Raw genomic sequence first — 26,240 nt, forward strand, 5'->3', positions numbered from 1 at the left:
TGGCCACATCCCTGCAAGCTGAAGGGACCAGACGAGCCCAGTGGGGAGAGCTGGAGGCACAAAGCAGCTTTATGCTATGCCCAGAGTTCGGGAGGGAAGCCTGGGCAGGAGAACTGTGGAGGTGGGTGTCTAGAGATGCTTGGGAAGCGTGACGTGGGGCCGGGTGGGAGGGAGGGCTGGGGGCCGGGTGGGAGGGCTGGGGCCGCCTCACACGTTCCCTGCCATTTCCTGTTAATTTCATATCGCTTTTGTTGTTGGTTTCTGTTGATGCTTTAGGTGAGGTCTGTCACAAATCCTACACGCAGTTCTCCAACCTGTGCCGTCACAAGCGGATGCACGCGGACTGTCGCACGCAGATCAAGTGCAAGGACTGTGGGCAGATGTTCAGCACTACCTCCTCCCTCAACAAGCACCGGCGCTTCTGCGAGGGCAAGAACCATTACAGCCCTGGGGGGATTTTTGCCCCTGGCCTCCCCCTAACGCCCACTTCCATGATGGACAAATCCAAGCCCTCTGCCAACCTCAACCACGCCAGCCTGGGCTTTAACGATTACTTTCCGTCGCGGCCGCACGCGGGGGGGATCCCGTTCTCGCCCGCCCCCCCGGCCTTTCCCGCCCTCACGCCGGGCTTCCCGGGGATCTTCCCGCCGTCTCTGTACCCCAGACCCCCCTTGTTACCGCCCACACAACTGCTCAAAAGCCCCCTCAACCACACTCAAGACGCAAAGCTTCCGAGCCCCCTTGGGAACCCGGCGCTGCCTCTGATCTCCGCAGTGAGCAACAGCAACCAGGCCGCCTCAGGGGAGGAGAAATGCGAAAGCGGCCTGGAAAACTCCTACCTGGAGAAGCTGAAAGCCAGGAACAGCGACATGTCCGACGGCAGCGACTTCGAGGACGTCAACACAACCACGGGCACGGATCTGGACACCACTACTGGCACGGGTTCGGACCTGGACAGCGATGCAGAGAGCGACAGGGACAAAGCAAAAGAGAAAAGCAAACAGATGGAGAGCAAGCCAGATTTTGTCAGCAGCTCTGTGTCTGCGAGTGCCACCAACAACACTAGCGAGATCCCTCTCTTCTATTCTCAGCATTCCTTCTTCCCTCCCCCCGAAGAGCACCTGCTGCCTGCCACGGGGGCAGCCAATGACTCGATTAAAGCCATCGCCTCCATCGCAGAGAAGTATTTTGGGCCTGGCTTTATGGGGATGCAGGAGAAAAAGATGGGTTCGCTGCCGTATCATTCCATGTTCCCCTTTCAGTTCCTCCCCAATTTCCCCCACTCACTCTATCCTTTTACGGAGCGGACCCTCAATCACAACTTGCTGGTCAAGGCAGAACCAAAGTCACCCAGGGACCTCCACAAAGTAGGCAGCACCAGCTCAGAGTCACCCTTCGATCTCACCACAAAGCCAAAAGAGATTAAGCCAATCTTGCCGCCACCTAAGGTCCTGCCAGCCCCGTCCTCGGGGGAGGAGCAGCCCCTGGATCTGAGCATTGGCAACCGCATCCGAGCCAGTCAGAACGGAGGGAGAGAGCCACGGAAAAACCACGTTTATGGGGAAAGGAAGCTAATGGCAAGTGAAGTCTTACCCAAGATTTCCCAGTCTCAACTGCCTCAGCAGCCATCCCTGCATTATGCTAAGCCATCACCCTTTTTCATGGACCCCATATACAGGTATTAACATACCCTGCCTTAAGCCTTTCCCCTAACGAGCTGCTTTTCTGTCTGACGTGGCAACGTGAGGCAGAGCAAGGACGTAGGTTGTTTGGAGAGAGCAGTGGAAGTCTGCTGCAGCCGATTGTCCTTCTCTCTGCTTTGTCACAGCACGTCTGAGTTTTCTGAAGGGGCTGGATAATTGAAAGGAGTACTTGTAATCAATATGTATAAGGAGCACATCCTTATTTTGCTAAAGAAGAAGCCTGACCTATTTAAGGACTCTCCCACGAGCCAACAGTAAGATGGCACTTCTGCTGGGGAAATTCCAGAGGTTTGATTCGATAAGAATGCAGAGTTCAGATGCCTCAGAGCACGGGCTCTCATGGCTTGGGAATGAGTCAGGAGCCCTGGGAGCCTGGAAATGCAGCTCTCCCACTGACTTACTTGATGGCCTTTTGTGAGCTGCTTCACCTTTCTTCCTCCCCACACCCCTTTGTTCTTTCCAGTTCCTTTTCTGAGGGTTTTTCAGTTGGTAGGAGCTGCTGCTGTGGACCTGGCCTTAGGAAACAGTTTTAAGTCTGGAGTAACCAGTACTGTGTGAATACATGGTAGTGTGTTACTATGTGGATCTCTGCCAGGTACATTTCTTGTAGACTTCTTCTTAGAAGGTGACAAGGCTTTTCTAGTTGCACCTGAAAGGGATGGGTTTGGGGAAGGCCTTTTTCACTGTGTCATACCTAGAGCGAGCTGAATGTGGAAGGCATGTGTAAAGCAGACTGGGTGAAGTTATCCAAATGCCAGTTAAACTTGCAGAGGAATGAATTCAGAAGAAGATGTAAAGGGAAGACTCGAGTCTTCTGCAGTTTTAGAGCTTTTTATAAAACCTGTTTCTAAAGGAAAGCTGCTTAAAGCTTTATGGTGAGGCTGCTGGTGAGTTTGTGGATCACCCATCCAGGCAGTGGCTCTACCTTTGATCTCTTCCTGCCTGAGGTGTGTTTGTCATAAAGCAAGTACCATTTGCTTGTCTCTAGCAAAGCCCAGTGAAAAGACATGTCCCAGGCTGCTTTCTTTTAGATATTACCATGGCAGCTTATTCTCCCTTAGAAGAGGATGCTTCCTAACACCCGTCTGGGTATGTGGCTTTGCTCAGGGCCTCCGGGGTTCAGTTGTTCCTGGAAGTGAGGGGTTTGTTCAGCTGAATGTGCCTGGTGTGCTGCAAGGTGAGCCTGGCTGTAACCCAGCCTGCTGGCAAGCTCAGGGATGTGCTGCAGAAGGTGGTGTTTTCGTAGAGCTGGAAAGACTCCCCGTCACGGCAGAGCGATCGTGTCAGCCCCGCGATGGCTTGGCTGGAGCGTTCAAAGGGCTGCGAACAGCAACGGGTGGCCTGGCCTTGGCTGCTGGCTGGAAAAGCAGCCCAGCAGAACAGCACCTATGTCACTGCCTCCCTGCTATTGTATGGTTGATAACTGTGGGAAAAAATGATGTCAATGTCTAGCCAGGCCAAAGAACTGTCAGCTGAGCTGAGGATTAGTGAGCCCTCGTTGCTTGCTGTTAAGACAGCATCTCTCGCTTTGCCAGTGCTCTCGGGGCTGGTGCCGTGTCCCTCCTTACACACTCACCATCTGGGATGGAAACGCCTCCATCACAGCCTGGGACGTGTGATGTGTTCTGTCTGGGACCCACCACGCTCATCTCCTCCTGGAAAAAAAGGAGGAATGATGTAAATAGCCCGGCATTTATTTGTGTAAAAAGTACTTCTGGAAAGAAAAAGGGACAGAAAGGCAAAAGCTCGGAGTCAGCTTCAGCTCCTGCCACCTCTGGGCACTCTCAGTAGGAATGTTAAAATAACATGGGCTGGAAAAGCTGCTGCCAATTAAAATAGCAGCCTCGGGAAAACCGTGAAGGTCCAGAAGACAGATGGAAGTGAGGGATGGGGACGTCGCCGGTTGCATTCCACGGGATGCATGGAGTTTTAGTAATATATTAAAATAGAAAGCCAGTGGTGGAGCTGCTTGTGAATCAGACTCCTGATGTCATGAGCTCAACAGCAGAGCTTCCAAGTCCCAGCTCAAAAAATATGGAAATATTTTGTTTCCAAACTTCTCTTTATCAGCCTCTCTCACGTCGTTTGGCCGCTTCGTTTTTCTCCCAAAGGCCACTTAAATCCTTGACATTTTCTCCTGGTGATATAATTTAATGCAGCCAGACAGGCTGAAATCAGTGGAGTTCTCAGCTCAGCCTGGTGAAGGTGACGTTCTCAGGCAGCGGGCTGAGAGGATCAGCGTAATCCTGCGGTGGCTGTGGGATCAGCTCCGACGAGGGAGCTTGTCCCGGAGAGCAGAGCTGCGCTGGCGGCACGACCTGTGCTCGGGCTTTGCTGCTCTGCCTCGTGTCAGGGAGAAGCTTCCTACGTGTGGTTTCACAGGTGGTTGTTTCTCTGCAGTGTCACTCCCCTCCTGACAGGGACTTTGGGAAGCACAGAGCCTCTGACCACCTTTCAAAGCCCGCTCTGCTCTTTTCTTCCACCCCACTTAAATGCAGGCCACTGAATAGCACTCTGCAGGGCTCTTCCTTTAAACTCTTTGGTAATTTCATCTGCACACCAATCAGCTGAAATGCAGCAAAATCATTTGCTCTCATTTATGCTGGACTAATGTAGGTAAAAATTACTCTCACTGTTGGATTTTCACTGGTTTAGCAGAGATGGGCATACTCCAGTCATTTAAAGATGCAGCTGCATTCACTGGAGTTGCTTTCAGAACACTTTTTCCCATAGAGGACGTTTCATTTTCTCCCTCTGGTGATTCCACACCATGGTTTCCCTGCAAGCAGAGTGTTTGGCGAGATCAAAGCCAGTGTTCTCAAAACTAGGAGCCTGGCATCAGGATCCTTTCTGCAGGGTGAGGTGGTTGAGCGTGGAACATCTGAACGGACCAAGGTGATGCCAGAACTCGGGTTCCAAAGTCACTTCAGAAATCTCCCACCAGTTCCTGGCTTTTTAGACTGTTGTCCAAATATTCTCCCCAAAGAAACTCCCTGCAAAGGAGGAAACAAATATGAAGCACCTAATGATTTTGGCACACTTGGGGCTGCAGACTCTGGCCTGGTGTTAACTCTTAAAGACAAACTCTCAGAGACAAACTTTTTCCATGCAGTGGCTGCCTGCTGCGGACTGCAGAGCCTGTCCCACTTCAGCACTGCTTTTGCTGTACATGTAGGCTCTTCCATGACATTTCACAACAGCAGAGGCATTAGTTCTCAAACAGAAAGATCCAAATCTTGTCTCAGTCGTCATTCTGATGGCTAACAAAGTATTGCCCAGAGGAGAGGATCCATTTTCGTGTTGTTTCCAGTATCTTTTGGGGGGTAACTTGTGGGTCATGGTTTGTAGCATCCAGTAGAAGAGGAAGAAAGATTTGTGTCGATGGAATAGCCTCATATATATGATTCAAACACCTCTGCAAATGGTTTGGCCATTTCTTTGCTACTGTAGCCCTGTAAGGTATGTAACCCTCTGTGTTGTTGTCCAGCAGGGTGGAGAAGCGGAAGGTGACGGACCCTGTGGGTGCCCTAAAGGAGAAGTACCTGCGACCCTCCCCGCTGCTCTTTCACCCCCAGGTAAAAGCAGGGACAGTCATGTGGTGTCAATTAACACTGACAAGTTTGAGATGGAGCTGGTGCAAACAGGTCACTTGGATCAGACTCTTTCTCACCCAAGGGCCCAACTGGAAACTCCACTCTGAGATACGCTTAATTTGACACCTGCTTTGAGGATGATGTGGTGTTAACAGAGAACGGGGATGAGGTCTGGACAACTTGTGTGTTCAGCCAAACTCCCCTTTCACGTGCCAGAATGCCTGCATAGTTTTTGCATTGGGAATTGTTTGCAGTAGTGCAAAGTGGAGGACCGTGCAGCAACCAAGGAGCTGCATTTTATAGCTGCCTGATGTTGCCTTGTGCCATCCAGAAAGTGTTCAGGTACAGGCAGATGGAGATTTAGGGTTCAGTTCTGCCCACTCCAAAAGGTGACAGGTCACCTGATGGAGAACTTGTGTTTTCTTCTTCCTGCACAGCTGCTCTAGGCTCTGTTCTTCTGACAGATATTTGCTGTCTCTGCATCTCCTCCAGGCCTTGCAGAGCTGTGGGAAACGCTGCCCACAGCTTTCCCGTTTGGCAATGCCATCATCGACCCCCAGTGCAGCCAGACCGGGCCTATACCCCTGTGTTTGAGAGGCACAGCCAAGGCCACTGCAGCCAGGACCACTCACAAGCATCAACCCCAATTCACAAACCCCCTTATCTTGGGAGGGACAGCTGAACCCTCCCAGGAGCTTTGCCTTTAGCACTCCTTGTTCCATCACCACACGCTGCCCAGTGTCCCAGGGTGAGGGTCACCAACTGTCCTCTGTGTTTCCTGCTGTGAGCACATGCTGGGAGCTGAGCTCTGTGCTCATTATTGTGCTCTCCTTTATATTCACATGCATTGTTCTCCACCAATAATGTTTCCCACCTTAGATAAATAACTGGCAGGTTTGTGGAAGCTGGGTCCTGGTTGCTTTCACAGCTAAACTTAGTTCCCTCATTGTTTCGCATCAGCCTCAGAGTTTGGTTAATAACTTCCCCCGATTTTTCCTTCATACAGACTGGATAATGGTGACAGGCTGGCCAGGAACATCCTGTGTTTGTGTGAGTTAGAATAGTGGGGATATCTGCCTGTAAAGAATCTGATAGCAGGGAGGAGCTAGTGTGGCAAAGCAACCCAACGAGACGATGAGAATCATACAGAGCCCGAGTAGGAGCAGGCATTGGGTGGAAGGTTATTAACATTGTTCCTGAAATCCTGACCACGTCCTCTTCCCATGGCAATGAAAAGATGTGGAAGGTCTGGTTATCTCTAATAGCTTATCACACAGAATAGCCTAAAATTTACAATCACTTGAGCCCGAAACTTCCTGATCACCAGTTTTTAATAAGGTGGGTTGCTGTGTAGAGATCACTTGATCTAGAGAGTGGCTGTTCCCATGCTACACAATCAGCCAGGTATTTAACATGTGCTGAACAAAGACAGGTCCTTTGTTCAAGAATATGTGAGGTCTTTGCTGCCAGACCCCCATCTGCTGTTACCCTGCATCTTTGCAGGGGTTCCCACTTCTGTGTTTGCTGGGACCAACGTTCATATCCTGGGTCACTCAGAGGCACGGTCTGTGTGTGCTTCTGTCACGTGGCACACGGGTCTGGCTCAGCCTCTTCTTCTGTGGGTAATTCCCATTGCTCAAGGGCCCTGGATGGGATGTGATGAGCTGGAAGATGGGATGAGAATATTCTTTCTCTCTCCAAATGAACTTGAGGCAACTTCTGTTTCTCTTGCAGTCGATGACAGTAGTTGCTCTGCTCTGGTGGGAGTTACCTTTACATTGTCTATTTTAAATGAAACTCTGGACAACATAAATAAACGGGGTAACTTTTTGATGACTTAATGGAAAACCTTTTCTCACCTGTTCAGTTCCTTTTCTTCTCCCCTTCTTTTTGATTATAACCAGGCAGTTGTTCCCTAAATAGCAAAGTGCCTTTACCACTGGAGAGGCTGTGGCCGGTGTTTAGAATTTTAAAATGAGCCTAGGGCTATCAAGCCAGCAAACATCTCTGACTAAGTGCCTAAAGAACAGGGCACAACAAAAGATATCTCCAGGTACTCCAGCAAAGGGCTGAGTGGCATAGCTCTGAAAGATCCGGATAGCATTTTAACGTGATGGTTTTGTTACATGACTGGCAGCTGGGGCAGAGCTTTTGCTGTAAATGATCAAGTAACCTTTTCAAGTGGCTGGCGCTAAGTATTACTTACTATTTATCATGGGCTGGGAGCCTCCAACTAAGGGGCCGTGGATCTATTATGGGGAAATGGGTTTTACTACTCCTCTTTTTTACAGCTTATGAATGGTTGTCAGCCTTCCACAATGTATTCTTGGGTGATTAAGACAACTTTATTTTATATAGTCATACATTTTAAACAATATCTTGGCTCTCTTCCCCCTCCCTGAGCTGGGTTTAATAAAGAGTAAACGTGCAAAAGGTCAGCCCTTCCTGTACAATGGAGCATCTAGGTTTGATCTATGGCTTCCTACTGCCTTCCGCTCGCTCGCGGTCCCCCCAGCTCTCGCTGCATCTCCATTCAGGCTCCCGCTGCCCCCAGCGCTCCCTGGTGATGTCATCTGCAGGGAGGAGGCAGCTTTATTGCTGCCTTGTTTGTTTTATCCGTGTTTTCTGCTTGGTGTCTTGAAAGTGCTCTCAAGAGTGCATGAAACTGAACGTTGGAGATGTCAGCGTGGCCCTGCAGGTTCAGTTTGGCTCATGGGTTTGGATTTCCTGGTTTTGACTTCAGTGAAAGTGAAGGTGGTGTGCTCTAGGAAGGGTTTTTATGCATATCTTCTGTTTTGCACACAGGATGACTTTTTCATCCCTTTTTTTCTCTCCCCTCTCCTGTATCTCCCTTTTTTTCCCCTTTTCCCCTCGTTCTGGCACAGTGTTTGATCCAGTGTTAATGTGAGGCCATGGCCATTGCAGTCTAGAGCTGATAAAGGCACCCAGAAGCATTTTCTTTGGTGTCACATCTCCAGACCTGGGTGCCTGCCATTCCTTCAGGGCCTAGGCTGTGGCCTCCCAGCCCTAACTCACCCAGCCAAAGCTCACACCGAGTGTTTTGGCTGGAGTTCCCTTTCAGTCCAGAGAGCTCAGCCATCTCCCACCTTCCATCACCTTTACTGGCTTCTGAAACCTTTCTGACATATCATTAAAACATTGACCTCTTAGCTAGGCAAACTCTCTGCGGACCCACTCCATCCTGGGTCTGCCAGCTGCATCTTTTCTGACTTCTCTGAGCCTGACACACTATTTCTCTCTCTCCTGGCTGGATTCAGTGGCTTTATTCACCCCGTGCAGGTCGCTTCTGAGAGAGCAAACAGCAGCCCCAGGCTTTGGGCAGCACTAAGACGTGTTTTATGCATCAAGTGGTGTTCTTCCTGTGGATTTTTGTGACACGAGGTCTTGCTTTGTAGATGTCAGCCATAGAAACGATGACAGAGAAACTGGAGAGTTTTGCAGCCATGAAGGCAGACACTGGCACTTCCCTGCAGCCCCTTCCACATCACCCCTTCAACTTCCGATCCCCACCGCCCACGCTCTCCGATCCCATCCTGCGCAAGGGCAAGGAACGTTACACCTGCAGGTAGGGGCCTGGGCACCCTGCGAGGCAAGGCTGTGCCCCCAGGCTGCCAGGGGAGACTGTCACCCTGGGCAGGACGCTGCAGCAGGCACCAGCACCCAACAGAGCAGCTTCATGTGGGCATCCTCACTGCCTGGGTGGGTGTGGGAGGAACAAGGAGAGGCGACAGAATTAGAACAGGGCGTTCAGCTGAGGGACTGGCTCTGAAATAGCTTTGTTTTGTCTGGTAGGAAATCAGCATCTTCTGTTTGCTGGGGCTGGGGTGGGTGGAAGGTGGCAATGCAGCCTGTGGAGGCTCCGCTGTGGTGGTGCTTTGATGTGCTGATGGGTCCTTTCCCTTTGCCTTTCCCTCTGCAGGTACTGTGGGAAGATCTTCCCTCGCTCAGCCAATCTGACACGGCACCTGCGGACACACACTGGGGAGCAGCCTTACAGGTGATGTTGTGCCCCAGACACAGCCCCTTTCCCAACACACTCCTCACTCACCACTGCTGTGTTTTTCCTCCTTTCTATAAAGCCTTGCCAACAGAGTACCACAGTCCTGCAGCATTACATATAATGATTCATAGGATTGTATATTATGTAGACCAGCCAAAAATAATCAGGCTTGGCAGCCTGAAGATAGACACTTAACTTATATTTAGATGTATGCTGGCAAATGAGTGGTCTGATTTGCAGCGTTGTTTAACACTCACATTAACCATTCATCTCAAGGACAGCTGAAGGTGCTGAATGTCTCTGAAAACCAGGCTGTTTTGAAGGGCTTGCCAGGGAGTTAACTGCTGGGGCTTGCTAGGTTGTTTTTTTTCCTTTGCCTAATGCATGTCAGAGGTGCCTGGAGTAGCAGATCAAACAAAAAGACAAGAGAAGCCCTGTAGTATGTCTGCAGCAAAATCTGAGTTAGGCAGTGTCCTACGTTGGAACAGTTTCGAGTGATCAGAAATTCACACAAGGCTTCAGATGTGCAGCTGGGTGTTTAAGGTAGAAGGCTGGACTATTGTTCTCTGCCTGTTGTGGACAAGGCCATCTGAGTTTTGTACCCCAGGTTGCATTGTGTCTGTGCAAAAGGGCTCTGTGCAAAATTCCCCTCCCCTCTTTCCTGGACAGCACTCTGTGCTGGCATGGTGTCCCTCCTAACACTGGTTCTCATGAAGGGGCTCCTGTTGAAGTGAATGTTCTAAATTTGAATTAAACTCACAAGAAAGTGTCTGTGAGTGAGTGTGTGTGTATAGAGGTATATGAAGGAATGTTTCTCATGGAAGACCAGTGTTTTGCAGCCAGTTTCAAAGCACATGGGAAAAAAAAACCCTTGTTTTGGCTGTTTGGTTGTTAGAATGGGAACATACATGAGCAAAAGCAGATGAATGATGAATTGTGAGCTCACTGAAAATCCAGGGGTGTGTTTTCCAGAATGTGAGTAAGGGTTTTGCACGTTGTCAAACAATAGTAGGATTCAAACCATTTCATTTGTGGTAGCTGATAGGATGGTGTTTGCACACACAGTCGTAGGTTCACACCAAAGCCCATGTAATAGTGATTATACAAAGAGAAGCACAAAGTCATTTGTGAGCAGCAAAAGGCCATGTGGTCAAATACATCAAACTCCTATGCACAGTATAACCTCAGAAGCTTCTGTCTCCCACATTGTCATCCCTGGTACATACAGAGTCAGTTTGGGGTTTTTTCCATGCAGTCATAGAGGATGCTGAGTGTAGCCATGAGGTAAATCAGAACTCAGAAGGAAGCTCTCCAAAGCAGACACAGGTTTTGGAACTGATCCCCCTTGTGATGTTTTCGGTTGTGTTGCTCGCTGGGCTCTGGAGCTCTGTGTGTGCCCTGCGCACCCCTCGCACCCAAACGCTCCCTCCTGCTCCTGCACACGTTGTTAGTTCAGTTTTCTTCCAAAAAAGGAGACTTGCAACTTAACAAAGGTTAGGAAAACACAGATTTGTTTGATCTGGGCTTCTCCCAGAAAACGGCCCGTGTGTTTTTTTTGTAGCAGAGGTTTGACTTCTGGACAATGTTGCATGATAACAGCCCTCCTGAGAGCTGGGGCTGCCTTCACAGGACAGCTTAATTACCATTGATTTTCTTTTGCTCTCAGAGAACTGAGATTTCCAACTTTTGCAGCAATAACTGCTCTGAAAGCTTGTTTTCTAAGTGCCAACTTCATGCAGGTAAAGGGAGGCTGCAGAGTTCTCAGTGTCTTACTCTCCCTTTGGTTGTTTAATTCTTTGACCCTCTCAGTGTTACATACTCATCCAAATATGAATTAAAATGCTCTTAAAGCTGACATAAATTGGCCAAGTGTCCAAGTGTAGATCAAGAAATAGGACAGAAAATAAGGTGCCTTGGTTTCGATTCCTGGTTGTCAGTGGGAACGTTGTTTCTACCAAGTCACTGAAGTTTCCAAGGTATGTCTTCAACTGCACATAAAGCAGGAATTAACAGCACATGAGCTGTAAGGAGGAAAGTTCATCCTTTTTGTAAAGGGAAGGTGCTGTGTGGTGTTTGAAGAGTAAGAAATTGCTTGTAATGCACTGTACCTCCTAAAAATCAGCTGGTTTGAAAAGACTCAAAGACAATCTGCTGTACAGTGACATCTGACGTGCTGCTTTTCACTCCCCTGCACCCAATCTAATACTCAGTAGTCAGCAATTCAAAACCCAGTGCTAGGAAGGACTGTGGAACCGAGCAGTTTATTGCAGAGAAAGCACAGTAAGTTGGGCTGGTAAAATCGTGTCAGACTGACCTGGAAACTGGAGTCGTAAAACTGGAGCTCTCTTGTCATTTTGGGCTTTCCCAAATGAGATCCAGAAGTGTCAGGTTTTGGTGAAGCTCCTGATGCCTGCAGCACGTGAACAAATGGGTGTGCTTTGCTTGTGGGTTCACTCCTGATTTCTGTGTTCATTCTCTGGAACCACAGAGTCACCTAAACTGCATCAAACTCGGCCTGGGAGCAGCTGAAAACCTGCTTGATTGAGCAAGACTTTATTTTGTTCTTTGAAACATCCATTCCCTCCAGGATGCCATCTAATTGATTCCTGAATTGCAGCCCGTGCTGAAGCCTGCCTGTCAGCCTGTCATGTCCCTGCAAAGATGTGCTTCCTGACAGCTGCCTGGGACTTGTTTGTCTTTAATTTCCTTTTAGACCCCTGTGTCCTGTTATCTGCATTAAGCTGCAACTAACAACTAAAGCTGACATCCACCATCATTTGAGATTGCATATAGTGCCATAAAAATCCCTTCTTTCTTGTTTCCTTTTTTTTAAAATGAGGCCTAAATTCATCCTGGGTGTAAATGCACTCGAGGCTCAGGAGGTGCTCAGAGGAGCAGTTGTCTGTGTGTTTATCCTTAGTCATTACTAGTGCTATTGGTGCTTTTTGCTGCTGCAGTTCTGTTTTACAGCTCACACTGAGCATCACAGTGTAAATCTTTGCAAACTTTACAAAGCACATTGTCAGATGCCTGACTGTCCCATTGGACCTGTTGCCAAACTGTGCTGGCTGTATAGTGATGAGCTCAGTTCCTCCTCTTGCCTTACTGGGGTTTCCTGTCCATTTTGCCCCTTCCAGCTGTGTCAGACCAGGTATCTGAGTTCCCCTCCAGCTCTGCAGCTTCCCTGCTGTCCTGCAGAGCTCCTGGCTTCCAGCTTTGGCTCATTTTTTTAGCCATCATTCACTCCCACTTTGTATTTTTGTAGCCCATTGGTGTGTTACTTTAAGCTGATAAGGAAGAAGCTTTACTAGCATTTTGCCAGCATGTTTACAAAGCAAATACCACTTCCTTAGAGTCTTATTCTTCTCCTGCCTCTGTGTTCACCTCTTCCCTGAATTTAAGCTGGTTCCTCTGTCTGGGTCATTTATTTAGATTAAAACCAGCAGAGATCCAAGTTCTGACCCTGTGGGACCACAAATAATGCAGAATGTCTCGCTCGTCCCTTTGCTCTCAGACCCCAGCCCCTGCTCCTTCCCGCTGCCTCTCTGCTTTCTATTTTTTTAACAAGCTCTTTATCCTTTCTCCATATCCTAACCTGGATCCACATAGCTCATAGTTAGAGCAAGGACCTGTCAAAGGGAGCTTTTCAAAGACTTCCTGAACATCTAAATAAATGGACATCCAGGAGGCCAGGTCGTTCTCTGCCTGCGCCTGCCAGCGCTGCCTTTGAAGTCCCCAGAGCCGCTCGTGTGAGTGATGTGGGGTAACGGGCAGCCCAGGAGCCCCATGGCCCTGGTATGCCCTGCACTGGGCAAACACAAGTCACAGAGCTGGTGGGGACAAGGCAGGGAGGGAGCAGCAGCAGAGGCAAGGAGAGGGCTGCTGGTGCGGGCAGAGCCCGGCTGGGCGAGGCTGCTGAGGGAAGCCCCGTGGGCTGACAGGGATGTTGGGCTGTTGGCTGCTTTGGACATTGCAGTTTTCTCAAGTGCTGAAGGGTTGAAGCTGCTGAAGCCTGGCAGCTCCCAAAAGCAGATCCTTTGGTTGCTAACAGGCAGGAGGGTAAGAGCTGGTGTAACTCCCCGTGTAAGCGCGCTCGTTCCTGCTGGTGTTCAGGTAACAACGTGTTTCCCTCAATTGTTCAACTCGTGGCTTTGGCAGTAATGATGATGAAGAAAAATCTTCTGAGTCTGAGAAAATTGTGGTTTAAAAGGAGCCTTTGCTTTCTTCCTGTGTTAATCATCATAAGGGTTCATTATTGGAAGTATCTCGATCCTTTTTGGTGGTTTAGCAGTAGGAAGTTGGGAGGTGGACACGGAATGCAGAGACATTAACGAGAGAGTGTTTCACAACTGGATCTCTGCTGGTTCCAAAAACAATACCAATATCTTTATAGAGACCCAATAAAACTCACAGCTGTGTCACATCTGGAAACTGGGTCTGTTTCACAGCGGAGATGTTTTGCAGTCACACCTCCTCCCCGCACTGGGGCCTGTGGTGTCTGTGGGTAACAACCCGTGTCCTCGGTGGCCAGGACATGCAGCTCCACGGGTGAGGCACCGGCGCCAGGCGAGCTCTGTGTGCCCTCCACGGGATGGACTTGGGGCCGTTCCTCAAACCTGCACAAAGCCCCACCAGCTTCAGGCCGTACACAGGGTAGCTCTGCCGGTGGGATGAACTTGTCTGTGTGTGAGAGGAGCACTGAGCAGCTCTGCTGAAGTGAGTGGATTTGTTTGGGAACTACAGGGGCTTCAGAACAGTTTTTCTTTTGTCCCATAAGCATCCAGGATTTGCAGAGACTGCAGCAGAGAGGGGCTGCTCCCTCTCAGGGCCTTTGGAAGTAGAGCCGTGAGGAAAGCAGCTCTGTTGAGGTACCAATGACGCATTTAAAGGGAGATCTAATGATAGATTCAGGATTCAAAGAGGAGTTGGGATTGCTGTAGCTGTAGCACCGAAGCTCTTGAGTGTGGCTCAAAGCTGCCCTCTTCAGTACACCGGCTGCCTTCTCGTTCCACGCTGGGAGAGCAGCAGAGGGCTGAGCTCACAAAGCACCTCACTTCAGCAAAGCCTTGGTTTTATTTGGATGGAATCTGAATCCAGACAAGGGGGTGGCAACTTAGAACAAGCTCCCAACGCCTCTTCCACGGGTCCTGCAGAGGTTTGTTTCAAAGAGGGAACATTTCTCCCCTTAGCAGTTTCCCTGAACGCTCAGGTTTGGCTCCTCACGTCCCACCTTGTTTCATCACAGCCCAGATATTCAGTCCATGGGAGTTAAGTCTTACCCTCCTTGGAAACTCTGGTGTGTTTCTGGGGAGCTGTTGTACTGTAATAGTAACAACCACACTTCCCTTTAAAGGCCTGCTGCAGTGCCTGAGCACCACAAGGAATTCCACTAATAAATGTGCATTTTCTGTATGTCCAGATGACTGCCTCATGTAGGGACACACGAGCTAGTGATTCTATACATTTAACCTCTCTTTTTAATTCTCCTCCTGTCTTCTTGTTCTTCTCTCCACACCCACATTTTACCTGCTTCCCCTACAAAATGAGAAGAGGGGAAGAAATAAATCCACCTTTCTTATTTTTACATTCATGGGTGGCAAAGTAATTATTTTGGTTCAGATTCTTATTTGTTTGGACGACTCGCTGCTTAATTAATGCTGATCCTGTCCTTGTGCTCCTTGAGTAACAGTAATATCAGATTTGTCTGGAATGATTAATGCTTTGTGCTTCCCAGCTCCTCAGCTGAGTAAAGATTTATAGACCAACATTTTCTGCTTTTCTGATAGTCAGATTTTTCTCCCTTTCTTCTCCCCCCTCACGTTTCACTCTTTGCTTCTATTTTTCAGGTGTAAATACTGTGACAGGTCATTCAGCATTTCCTCCAACCTCCAGCGGCACGTTCGGAACATCCATAACAAGGAGAAGCCATTCAAATGCCACCTGTGTAACCGGTGCTTCGGGCAGCAGACCAACCTGGACAGGCACCTCAAGAAACACGAGCACGAGAACGTTCCGGGTAGGAGCGGGCACGGCTGCCCGGGGCTCTGCGGGGGCAAGACGCCGTGGGCTGGTCCCTGGTGTTTGGGGAGCCTGCCTGTGGCACACACACACACACACACACACACACACACTCATGCACAGTGCTGAGCTCTTGGCTGGTGGTGCCATTATCCACAATGTTAACTGCTTGGGGACTGTGTCCAGGGAGCATCCCCTCGCGTGGTGGCATCTCCTGGTACAGTGCTGATGTGGACACGTCAAGCTCTGCCAAGGGCTCTCAGCCTGAAATGCATTTGTGGGTATGTGTGAAGCTCAAAAAGATAAATAGGCTTCACCTGAAGATAAAAGCTGAAGGAAGAAGTGTCGGTGCAGAAGCCAACTAAGTGATTTCCCAGCCTAGGGAAGAACAGTGGTGGAAAAGTTACAAGCAAACAGTTTTGCAATGCATAATGGACCTTAAATTGTATATTCAGCCCATAAATGCTGAATGTCACCTGTATTTCTCTCCATAGTTCCAAGTCAGGAAAACGTGGGCTCCCTTTGGCAGCTTTGGTCTGTGAGAGTTCTCTGAAACATTAAGTCATTAATATGTAGTGAGGGGGTTGTTGTGGATTCTTCCTCTTTTTGTTTTCCCCCTTAATAACAGCTTTGACAACACCTGACTGTTTCTCCTGTGCTCTTGTTTCTGTCACTCAGTGAGCCAGCACTCTGGAGTCATTACAAACCACCTTGGGACCAGTGCCTCTTCCCCAACCTCGGAGTCAGACAACCATGCACTTTTAGATGAGAAAGAGGATTCATATTTCTCTGAAATCAGAAATTTCATTGCAAACAACGAGATGAATCAAGCATCAGCTTTAGCAGATAAAAGGTAGGCAAGCAACTAAAGTTATCCAGTGACTTGTGCTGTAAATTGAGGCTGGCTGTTAGATGGCACCCTGAGGAAGCTTCTGGTTGCTCAAAGGGGACTGTTGGAACGCAGTAGCAGAGGGAGGGAGGCAAGCTGCTTGTCCCACAGGTGCCTTCGTGTAAGAGGTGTAAACCCATCATTTAAATCCAGATGAGGCAAAGTTCTGGTTTGAAAAGCATTGGGCTTGGCAGGTACTGGACATGCTCACTAGCCCTTAAGACACTGTGAAGGCTGATTTTTGGGAGCTTGCAGTATGTTGGTGTTCCTTTTCCTTGCACCATGTCTGTGTATTCATAGGGCTGTGTAAGGTCACCCCAGTGAAAACATGTGACTGACACATTCGGCATCTTTTCTTTGTCTTTCTTCTTCCTCGCCTTGACCAAATATTTCAGGCCAGAAATCCAGGATATTGATGGCAATTCCCAGTGCCATGGATTAGGAAACGAGAAAACAGAAGATGTGGATGATGAAGATGAAGAACTGGAAGAGGAAGATGACGACAGCCTGACAGGGAAGTCGCAGGATGAAACGGTATCGCCCACCGCAGAGCCCCGAGGAGGATTTGAGGATGAGGAAGACGAAGAGCCCACATCTCTCAGCATGAGCTTTGACCACAGCCGAAGGTGAGAGGGGCTGTTCCCCTGGGGAGGCTCCTGTGTCAGCCATAGGTTATGCTGGTTTTTGTTGGCCATGTCTCATCCCTCCGGTTTGATTTAAGCATTCACTCCAGAGATTCCATTGTCACCATGGTGGGGGACATGAAACAAGTGGACTGCAAGGAGGATCTGTGCTGAGGTGTGAATGCAAGACTGGAGGAGTTTACATCAGGAGAGCAGTTAGTCCAGCACAGGAAACAGCATTTTCAGGGTACCACAGTTTGGTGGTGGTTCCCTCTAAAGCACAGGTCAGGGCAAAGAAAGGGGCACGTGTGTGCAGTCCCTTCTGTGCTGCTCTGCCCATTTCAGTTGTAGCAAAATGCTGTTGGCTCTAAGTGGAGTTCTGAGAGCTCTGGGAAAGAGTGAATCTCTTTTTCCCCAAGGTCAAGCCATGTCTGGACACCTTTAAAATTAAACGTAGTTACACATCATATAGACCTGGCTTTCTTTTCACCCCACTTTCCCATCTGGTATTTGTAGCAGATGTCCCAGGATGCAGAGCAGTATCTCCCTTGATTCAGCTCATCAGTGTTCTCATTGCAACTCAGTCAGTGTTGTCATTGCAACTCAGAGAGCACCCAGCAGTGTTCTCACACACGGCTCCAGTGTCAGGCGTTTCAGGGAGCAGACAGCAACTGGGCATCTCCACACAGAGGGCAAAGTGAACAGCAGCCAGTCAGGGCCACAGATAGCTGTAGCACCAGTGCTTGTCTCTGCAGGGCCGTGCTCTCCACTTTTTCTTTGCCTCTTGCATTCTGTGTCATCTCCACGTTTGTCTGTCCGTCCCCTCACGCATGTGGCTTGTGAGCCCCCCGTGGTCCGTGCATGCAGGCACTGGGATAGCAGCACCCAGCGTGGGCTGTAGGTGTGAACGGTGAGATGAGCTAACAAGAGGTCACCCCCTTCCCCTGGTCATTGGTACAGGTGTATTGAGGAGGACGAAGCCGGCCTGTTAGATTTGGAGCAGATGCCGCATTTTGGGAAGGGGCTGGATCTTCGCAAAGCAGCCGAGGAAGCATTTGAAGTTAAAGATGTGTTTAATTCCACCTTAGACTCTGAGACAATAAAACAGACTCTGTACAGGCAGGCTAAAAACCAGGTGGGTATATGACAGAACGTTTGATGTAGCTTGCTGCAGCGGGTACAGCAGGATCAGCAAGCAGCTGGCCTCCCAAAGCTCACCTTTATTTTCCCCTTCCAGTGAGGAGGAATCCTAACTATTGCATGAATCACATGGGAACCCTGTCTTCTCATAGCTGTACTGAGGCAGAGGAGAAAGAGTGAGCATTAGTATTAGGCCACCAGATCAAATTGTCATTTAGCCTTATATAGAAAGAAAGAGGCATCTGTCTGTTTATATCTGTCTGTATAAATGTTTTTAGAGCTATAGTTCTTCTTTGGGATGGGTCTCCAGATGGTGGATACTAAGGGACTTGAGGTTTGGTCTGCAGAAACAGTTATAAGGTATCCTTGGGTTCGATTGTAATAGGTGTGAGACAATAGTATTCCCAGGGCTTGCAGTCCAGCGAGGCTTAGAGACTCCCTCTCTCACCTGCCTGATTTCTAAAAGCAAACCATAAACAGGAAAGCTGCCCCGTGAGCTCGAGCAGTTCTGACCCAAGAAACCTCAAAATGACGTCTCAGCACCTGCTGGAGTTTTGAGAAGCATCTGGAGATAGGGGGCAGATCCATCAATACACTCAGTCTAGCTTTATGAAGTTCATCTCTGCATCCCTACAAAAGGAATCTCCCAGAAGAGCTGTTCAGTGAGGTTTCATCACCAGACTGGGCTGGAGAGAGCACACTCCCCCCTTCACGGGGGATGGATACAGCAGTTGCCTTGGAGCCTCCTTCTAACCTTCAAGCAACTGAATTTGTTGTGAAATCTGTTCTAAATGCCCAGCAAGGCAGTAGCTTAATGCAGTTGCCAAGCAGAACATGGTTTTTGACTTATCATCACCCAAAACTTGTGAAATTCTGTTCCTCCTTCCAAGCAGGGGCTGGTTCTGAGGCTGGGGAAGGTCTGCTTGAAGGTGGGACAGAGCTTTTTTGTGTGTGAAACTGATTTCCACAAGCCACTTGCCTGACTGCTGTGTGTCCTGTCACTAACATGCCAAATGCACTAACTCTCTGGGAACACCTTGCTCTCTGAAGTTTGTCCTGCACTGTTAGGTCCAGGCTGTGCTTGGATGGGGGTGGAGGGTGGTTTTTTGTTTGCTTTCTGAAACAGTTTTGTAGTGCATGAGATGCAGGAGTGGTTACACATAAATCACAGTAAGTAACTTAAACAATTCCACCTCTTGTGCAGGAGATGTGGTGGTGAAGCAACATCAGTGAGCAATGCAGCACTCCTCTGTGGCTGCCTTTCTGTTAAGCAGTGCTGGGAGCCTGCATGTCCATGGCACTACAAAGCTGTACCACAACTCAGTTCATGAGTGTGCTGGCTTGACAGATAGGTCTGACCCTCAGCTTTTAAGAGGGGAGGCTAAAGCTGGATAACTGGTTTGCATTGTCACCATTCCAGCTCCATTACCAAGGGTCCCACTGTACTGAGCATTGTGCTGATGTCCCAGATAACCCTGCACAGAGGCACTTTGCCCTGAGAGCAGAGCCTAAAGTCAAGTGTGTGTGTTTGTGACAGAGCATGGAGCTGGCACAGGGTGGGTTTGGTCCTGTAAAAGCCAGGGGAAATGGTGGCCTTTCCTGAGGAGCCCTGCAGCTGCCTGTAAGCTCTGTGACAACCCCAAGTAGTTGGAGCCATGGGTGTCCACCCTCGTGTGTGGGTGTAAATTTGGACCTGCTGGGAGGGTCCTTGGCCCTGGCCAAAGGGTGCTGGCTGCCTGCATTCCCCATAGGGTCAGTTGGTGCTGTGCTGCACAGTGTATTGCAGCCTGTCCTGCCTGCCTGTTCACACTTGTCCTCTGCATTGCTCTCTCCTCCTCCAGGCTTATGCAATGATGCTGTCCCTGTCTGAGAACGCTCCCCTCCACACGTCCTCCCAGAGCTCTCTGGGTGCTTGGTTGGACATGGCAGGAGCAGCTTCAGAGTCGGGGACCTTTAACCCCATCAACCACCTCTGAGAGGTCACCAAGGCACTGGCCAGAGTCCAGGCGAGGAGGCAGAGGAGCTGCAAATCTCCCAGCAACAACCCCAGCAAGCAGCAGATGGATGAGAGGGCCTCAGGGAGTCGTCTGGGCTTTGGGCTGAGAAGGAAACCTGTCGCACCCGAGTCCTGCATTTGTATCTACCCAGAGTTTTCACGTCTAATTTATCAGAATGAACCTTTCCAAAACTGGATAACCCTGATGCAGCCCCAGCATTTCACAGTCTGTTGGAACAGCACGAGCAAGCTACGAATTGCAACGGTGCAATCAAGTGTTGGCCCCTCAGCATTACCAAACAGGATCACTGAGCCAGTCAAGCCTGAGGATAAGAGCTTGAAACCATTCAGCAGCATTTCCTTTCAATTCAGCTGAAGAGCAAAGTAATAAGGAGAGAGCCAGGTGTGACCTGTCCCTGGTGCAGTTCTGACATAGTCACTGGAGTTATACCAAGGAAGGGTAAAAATTCAACCCATCTAATTGACCTCCTGAAGAATCTGCAGGTCTGTGGTCCCACAGAAGCACTGTCCTGTCCTTTGTTCCCAGCAAAGCATCCTGGCACAGCACAAAGCTTCCTGGATGCCAGGCTGCCTGCAGTCCTGGCACCACACAGGCAGTGTCCTGGTTGAGACATCTCCAGCCTGGAGCGTTGTTGAGGCTGAGGTTACCCAATGGAACGTGCAGATACGTGGTTGGTGGTCATGGGCTGTGCCCCCAGCGCCCATCCCGCTGCGGGGTTGGCAGTGCTGCCTGCCTCTGGCGCTGCCCATCAGCCTGAGCTGCTGCTGGAGCTTTGCAGAAGGGAAGTGAGGCCACTGCCCTGTGTGCCCACCCTTGTGCTGCCAACACCACCTGGGCTTGGCTGGGCAGAGAGGCACCGGGGCTGCCCCTTCCCCTGGGAGCAGTGGCTGTGTGTGGGGAGGGCGCTGGGCGAGGAGCCTCCTCTTGGAGGGCAGCGTGGCTGCAGCTGCCCATGTGTCTCCCAGGGGCTTGTGAGACTGACAGGCTTTTGGTGTGGGTGGCATCTGGGAGCTGTGGCAGAGCTGTGTGACTCGTGCAGTTGTTGCAGTATGCTGGGTGGCTGCTTGTGCATCACACGCTGCTATTTGGCCTATAATTTAAGTAGGAAGATGAACATTTCCCTGCTTCAGCAACCTGGGGGGTACAGCCCTGTGTTCAAGCACAGAGCTAAGAATTGTCTCTCTGACTCTAAAATTGGTTGCAGGTATTTTATGGGTGATTTTAAATCGCTTCTAAGTCTCATCTTTACTAATACAAAGCAGCCTCCAAGAATACTGTGACAGCTGTGCTGTTCAGCATTGCAGTTCCTGTTGGAGCAGAGACTCTGCAGGTGAAGCCGGACTACCGAGTAGTCAGGACAGCAATCAGACCTTGCTGAGGGTAACCCTGGCTGTGCTGACAAAGTTCAGATTGGGTGTCCTGAGAGTTTTCGACTTGCAGCATCTGAAAATGAGAAATGCTGAGGCCTGGATGAGGGAACAAGTGTCTGTGCGTCTCCCCCACGGCGGCTCTGCCGCTGCAGCCTGTGGTGCTCAGGCAAGTGGGCTGGGACAGGATTGATCTCACACCCAGGAGGGCAAGGGGAGCTTTTGCCATTCATTTCAGCATATTTTAGTGCTGGGTGTGCTCCTGGTGTCACGTCAGGTAATAACTGCTTGTTTTGTGGCTGATGGCAGAGGAACAGCACGTGGCTGTCGCCGTGTCTGCCTGCAGGTGCCTCTGTGCAGTGTGGCACCGAGTGAACACACAGGGCCTGGCCAGAGAAACAGTGGCAAAGCCTCATTCCAGCCTGGTAAACCAGAGGAGACAGCTACACTGAGTGAGCAGAGGTTGTGTTAGGAAAGACACCTTTGCAATTCATTCCTCGCACCCAGGAGCACACGTGAGGAGCCTCCGACACCCACGGAGGAAAGCACCCAGGGCAGCTCTGGTACAGGAGGAGCAAAAGGTAAATCAGCAGCATCAGCCTGTTTTCCCAGATGTACCCTTCCATGTTTGGTTTCCCACAACACCCTGTGAAAGTGCCCAAGGCTCTGAGACCAACAGTCAGTGTAACCCCAACTGCTTCATAGATTTGCACAAAGCTCTTGGGCAGTGGAGCCCGAGAGCTGACCACGTCCCAAGCCCCAGGCTGTGCTGGCCCCTCTGCCTCTGCTGCAGCTGCAGCTCAACCCTGCCTGGCCCTCTGCCTCTGCTGCAACTGCAGCTCAGCCCTGCCCCACTGCTCGCCCTTTAAATCATTCCCACAGGGGCCAACTGAACATAATAAAGGAATTGTCTCTCGTGCTGACAGGTTGATTTCCATCTGTATATAACTTGTACGGTTTTGCTAATCCCTTTCTTATTTTATTGCTTCCCTAACAGTATTGGTTGCAGTAGGGATCATTCTTGTGAAGAAATGATGTTCATATAAGTCTGTAGTGAAGGACCAAACTCGTGTGCTTACGGTTGTGTGTCGTCCGCTGGGTGAGCCGCGAGCAGGGAGCTGTTGTCCACGTTCCAAATGCCCCTGAGCCGTGCTGCCAGCGCTGCTGCCCCTGCTCCACACCATCCCCTGTCCCGTTCCCTGTGCCTGCAGCCGCTGCCCAGGCTCCTGGGGGCCTGTGCCAGGGCTGGCAGCGTGTGGCAGCGATGCCCCTGGGCTGGGAGCTGCCGGCAGAGCCAGAGGGATCGGTGCTGTCCCACCACAGCCAAACCCCACGGCTCAGCATCGCTGATGGGCAGCTCTGCCATGCTGGAGCCAGCTCTGTGGGTGACAGGAAGCATTTGCATGCCCTGGCCCCACGTTTTGCTGGGGGTTGCCACGGCCTATGGTTGGTGGGCACCGAGCTCCTCACACCAGGCAGCTGGGCTCCCAGCCGTGGGCTGAGTACTGAGAAACGCGAATGTCACTGGAGGGGTTTCTGTGGGGGATCTGTGGTCTCCCCTGCAGTGTCCCAACCCCCCTGCCCCTGCTGTCGTTTCTTCCCCAGGGTTTGTGGGCAGCTCCTGGCTCTGCTGAGCTGCTGCAGGGCTATGTGTGCTCCCCAGGGCGAGGGGCAGGCCAGGGGCTGGGGCCAGCAGGGATTAAGGACATTAAAATATAGGGTTTAAAATCATGAAATGATTTTTTCCTTTTGGTATTTCCTACCTGAGTTCTCTCCCCGTTTTCCCCAGCTGATGTCTGTTGTAGGAGCTCCCAGCTCCTCTCATTTTAGCACTGATGACAAGTTTTGATTTTTCCACAGGTAAATAAACAGAAAAGCCTCCCCAGTCTCTGTTTATCTCGTAGCTTTCATTCAGTTGCACCTGAGACAGTCTCAAGTCCTAGCAGAAGCTTCGTTTTTGATTTGCTGTTGCAGACTAAAGCAATCCCTTATTCTGAAGGACGTTCCCTCCAGGTGTGTGTGTGTGTTGGGGAAGGGACTGTGCTTCCCAGCACGGGCCCTGGCACTGGCCTTGGCCTCGGTGGCAGCTGCAGCTGGGTGCTCCAGGCCCCTGGATGCCACGAGCCCGTTGTGCTGGGTGCAGTGAGGGTTGTGGTGCCTGCAGTGTGGGCTGCTGTTGGTTTGAGAGCCAGGGCGCGGCTCGGGGTGCGTTCAGGCGAGAGTATTAGTGTAGGACCTATTTATTGAAAGTGTTTTCATGTCTTGTAGCCATATCACCACAGCAGCCAGGAGAGGAGAGAGGACAGGAGGAGCCCTCTGTGTCTCTTGTGCAGCCAGATAAGGGTGAGAGCCAGGTGTCCAGCGCTGCTGCGGTGCAGGTGCTGTGTGCAGCATCCGGCATCTCCTGGATGCTGCTTTGGCCACAGATAGTTCTGCCTGAGCTGGTGAGGGAGGAGAAAACAGGTCTGATAACGTGCCTTCCCCTTTCCCTTTCCTGCTGGGGCCCTGGCAGCCTGTGCTGCTGCAACTGGTGTGGGAAGGTGCCAGTGGGACCCACTGGATGTGCCGAGCCCAGCTGGGTTGGCAGCGCCTGGTTGGCTGCCGCTGGGCCACTGGCCATGGTGGGCACTGGCTGTGGTGGGCATTGGCTGTGGTGGGCACTGGCTGTGGTGTGCACTGGTTGTGGTGGGCACTGGCCATGGTGTACACTGTCTGTGGTGGGCACATGCCGTGGCGAGTCAATGCGCAGGGCTGCAGCAGAACCGAACCAAACGGGGTAAAGCAGCGAAGCACCCGCTGAGTTCAAGGACACAACACAAAGGTTGATTTCTGTCTTGCCTAGAACAGACTAGTGGAAGCTTTTCCATTCTCCCCAGTCAGCACTTAGGCTTTCCACGGGCGTTCTCGAGAGCGGCTCCTTCCCCACTCCCCACGAAGCGTTTCGCAGAGCACTTGCACAACGACGTGGACGCGTTTGACTCTTAAGCATCAAAGCACTGGATTGTGAGCCCCCACCCCCCCCTCACCCCCAGCCGAGTTCAATCTACTGACTTACATTGGGTTTTTACGTGCTGTATTGTGTGTGTGTGTGTGTGGCAGGGGGAAGGGGGGAAGCATCACGGTGCAGGGACCTGCCCCTGCCTGCCTGGGGAAGAGCGGGCAGGGAGCCGGGCGATGCGCTGGGCTCGGTGCTGGTACCACAGGGGCAAACCCCTCTGCTCCCAGGCCATGGTCAGTAGTGTGTTCACAAAGCCATGAAACCTTATTTTTCTTCCTCTGTAGTGTTGAGTGATACTGTGATGAAAAAACAAACCCAGAAACAACCGTTACCGAATGATTCCGAGGCTCCTGTTTCGCTTTTTCTGTCGTTAACTTTAGTACCACTGTGGGGAAAAAAAACAGTAAAAGGACAAAAAAAAAAGGACGAAAAAGACAAAAAAAGGCAGCTTTGATTTCCAAACGTGCAATTCACATGTGAACAAAGTAATCCTGACAGTAACTCTCAATGTTCGTTACATTCTCGTCGCTCTCTCCAAAGCGAGAGGCGTTTTTGCCCTGATGTCATTTCCAGCCTGCAGAAGATGTAATTTAAAACATATATATATAGTGCTTGCAAGAATCAGAGCCCCGTGCACCCCGTGTCATTCCTCTTCCCATTGTTACAACACAGAGCTGATTTAGGTTTGGGTTTGGGGGTTGGTTGTTTTTGTTTGTTTTTCTTTAGACCTGTATAGTGTTTTTTAAAGGAAAAAAAAGAAAAAAATCAATTGTAAATGTCTGGTTTTCATATAATGTTTAAAAAACATTGAGAAAAGAGGATGGTGCTTGTTCCATATCATTCTTGATTGTATATTGCTTCTGTTCTGTTTATAAGTAAACTGTGCATGACTTGTGTTTAGTCATTATTGTGTCCGTTGGTGAGATTTTTATTAAAGGAGAAACCAATTCCGTAGATGCACTTATTGTAAATGTGGTTAGGTCTGAGGCTGGGAGCCTCCAACTGCCGAGGAAGAGGGCAGGAAAAAAGGTGTTGGCAGTTATTAATTAATATGAAGTGGCTTTGTTGGGAGCGTCGTGAAACGAGAGAGAGGGAGTGTAGAAAATAATGAAAAAGAAGCGATTTTACAGATTTCATTCTGATGCTTGTGATAAAAGACAAACAAATGTACTTGTGTAGAGAAATCCCTTTAAAACAATGAATAGAAGCAGCTGATTTTGAGGTTAATGCTGTAGAATAGGAATGTATACCAAATGTAATCTTTCCAATGCTACAATGAATTTATACATGAGATTGATATGCAATAAACCTGTGTGCTTTTATAAGCAGTGGTCCTCTCGGCTTCTTTTTTCCCCTTGGAAGGATGGCAGAGCTGCCACGGGGTGTGCAGGGCGTGGGGTGAAGGGTGGGCTGCTGGACGGGGAGCTGCAAAGGTGTGGGGTGGCCGAGCAGGAGCTGAGGTGGGAACTGGTACTGGAGTGGTTGGAGGGGGGTTGAGAGGAAGAAACAGGGTGAATGTCTATAGCCTGCAATAGTAACATGTCTTGTTCCTCCCTTTCCCAGGCAGCTGGCTCGGTGCAGAGGGAAGACGTCCCCGCTGAGGACTCCGTGGGCAGTCGGGTACCCAGGGCTGGCAGAGCCCGTCTGTGCTGGGTAACGTGGCAGCAGGCTCAGGAGCCCTCGGTGCTGCTGTCATGGCCCTGGACGTGTTTGGTTTGTGGTACTGAGCAAGGGCTCAAACGAGATAGCTGGTGGCCAGCCCTCGTGGCTGCTGAGGCCCAGGGGAGCTGCAGCACTGCTGGGCCGTGCTGCATCCCGCAGAAGGGCCCCTGGGGGTTGCACAGGGAGCACTGAGCAGGTTCTGGGGTGG

The 26,240-nt window shown here is 50.3% G+C and overlaps 1 protein-coding gene across 4 annotated transcripts in view; it reads left to right on the forward strand.

Moving 5' to 3' along the window:
• The window catches only part of PRDM16 (PR/SET domain 16), a 294,011-nt gene extending 268,333 nt beyond the window's left edge, over positions 1-25,678 (forward strand). For 2 of the 4 annotated variants that reach the window (XM_062012812.1, XM_062012814.1), the window contains exons 9-17: positions 277-1,678; positions 5,191-5,278; positions 8,713-8,882; positions 9,237-9,314; positions 15,164-15,333; positions 16,014-16,188; positions 16,620-16,850; positions 17,808-17,982; positions 19,829-25,678. In XM_062012812.1, coding sequence (XP_061868796.1) covers positions 277-1,678; positions 5,191-5,278; positions 8,713-8,882; positions 9,237-9,314; positions 15,164-15,333; positions 16,014-16,188; positions 16,620-16,850; positions 17,808-17,982; positions 19,829-19,963 — 2,624 coding nt within the window. In that variant the 3' untranslated portion in view covers positions 19,964-25,678. The remainder of the gene's footprint in view (positions 1-276; positions 1,679-5,190; positions 5,279-8,712; positions 8,883-9,236; positions 9,315-15,163; positions 15,334-16,013; positions 16,189-16,619; positions 16,851-17,807; positions 17,983-19,828) is intronic. The other 2 variants (XM_062012813.1, XM_062012815.1) reach the window with 2 other exon arrangements.
• Positions 25,679-26,240: the final 562 nt, after the last annotated feature.

This window comes from Colius striatus, chromosome 21 (genome assembly GCF_028858725.1).
Source record: "Colius striatus isolate bColStr4 chromosome 21, bColStr4.1.hap1, whole genome shotgun sequence".
Taxonomy (NCBI): domain Eukaryota; kingdom Metazoa; phylum Chordata; class Aves; order Coliiformes; family Coliidae; genus Colius; species Colius striatus.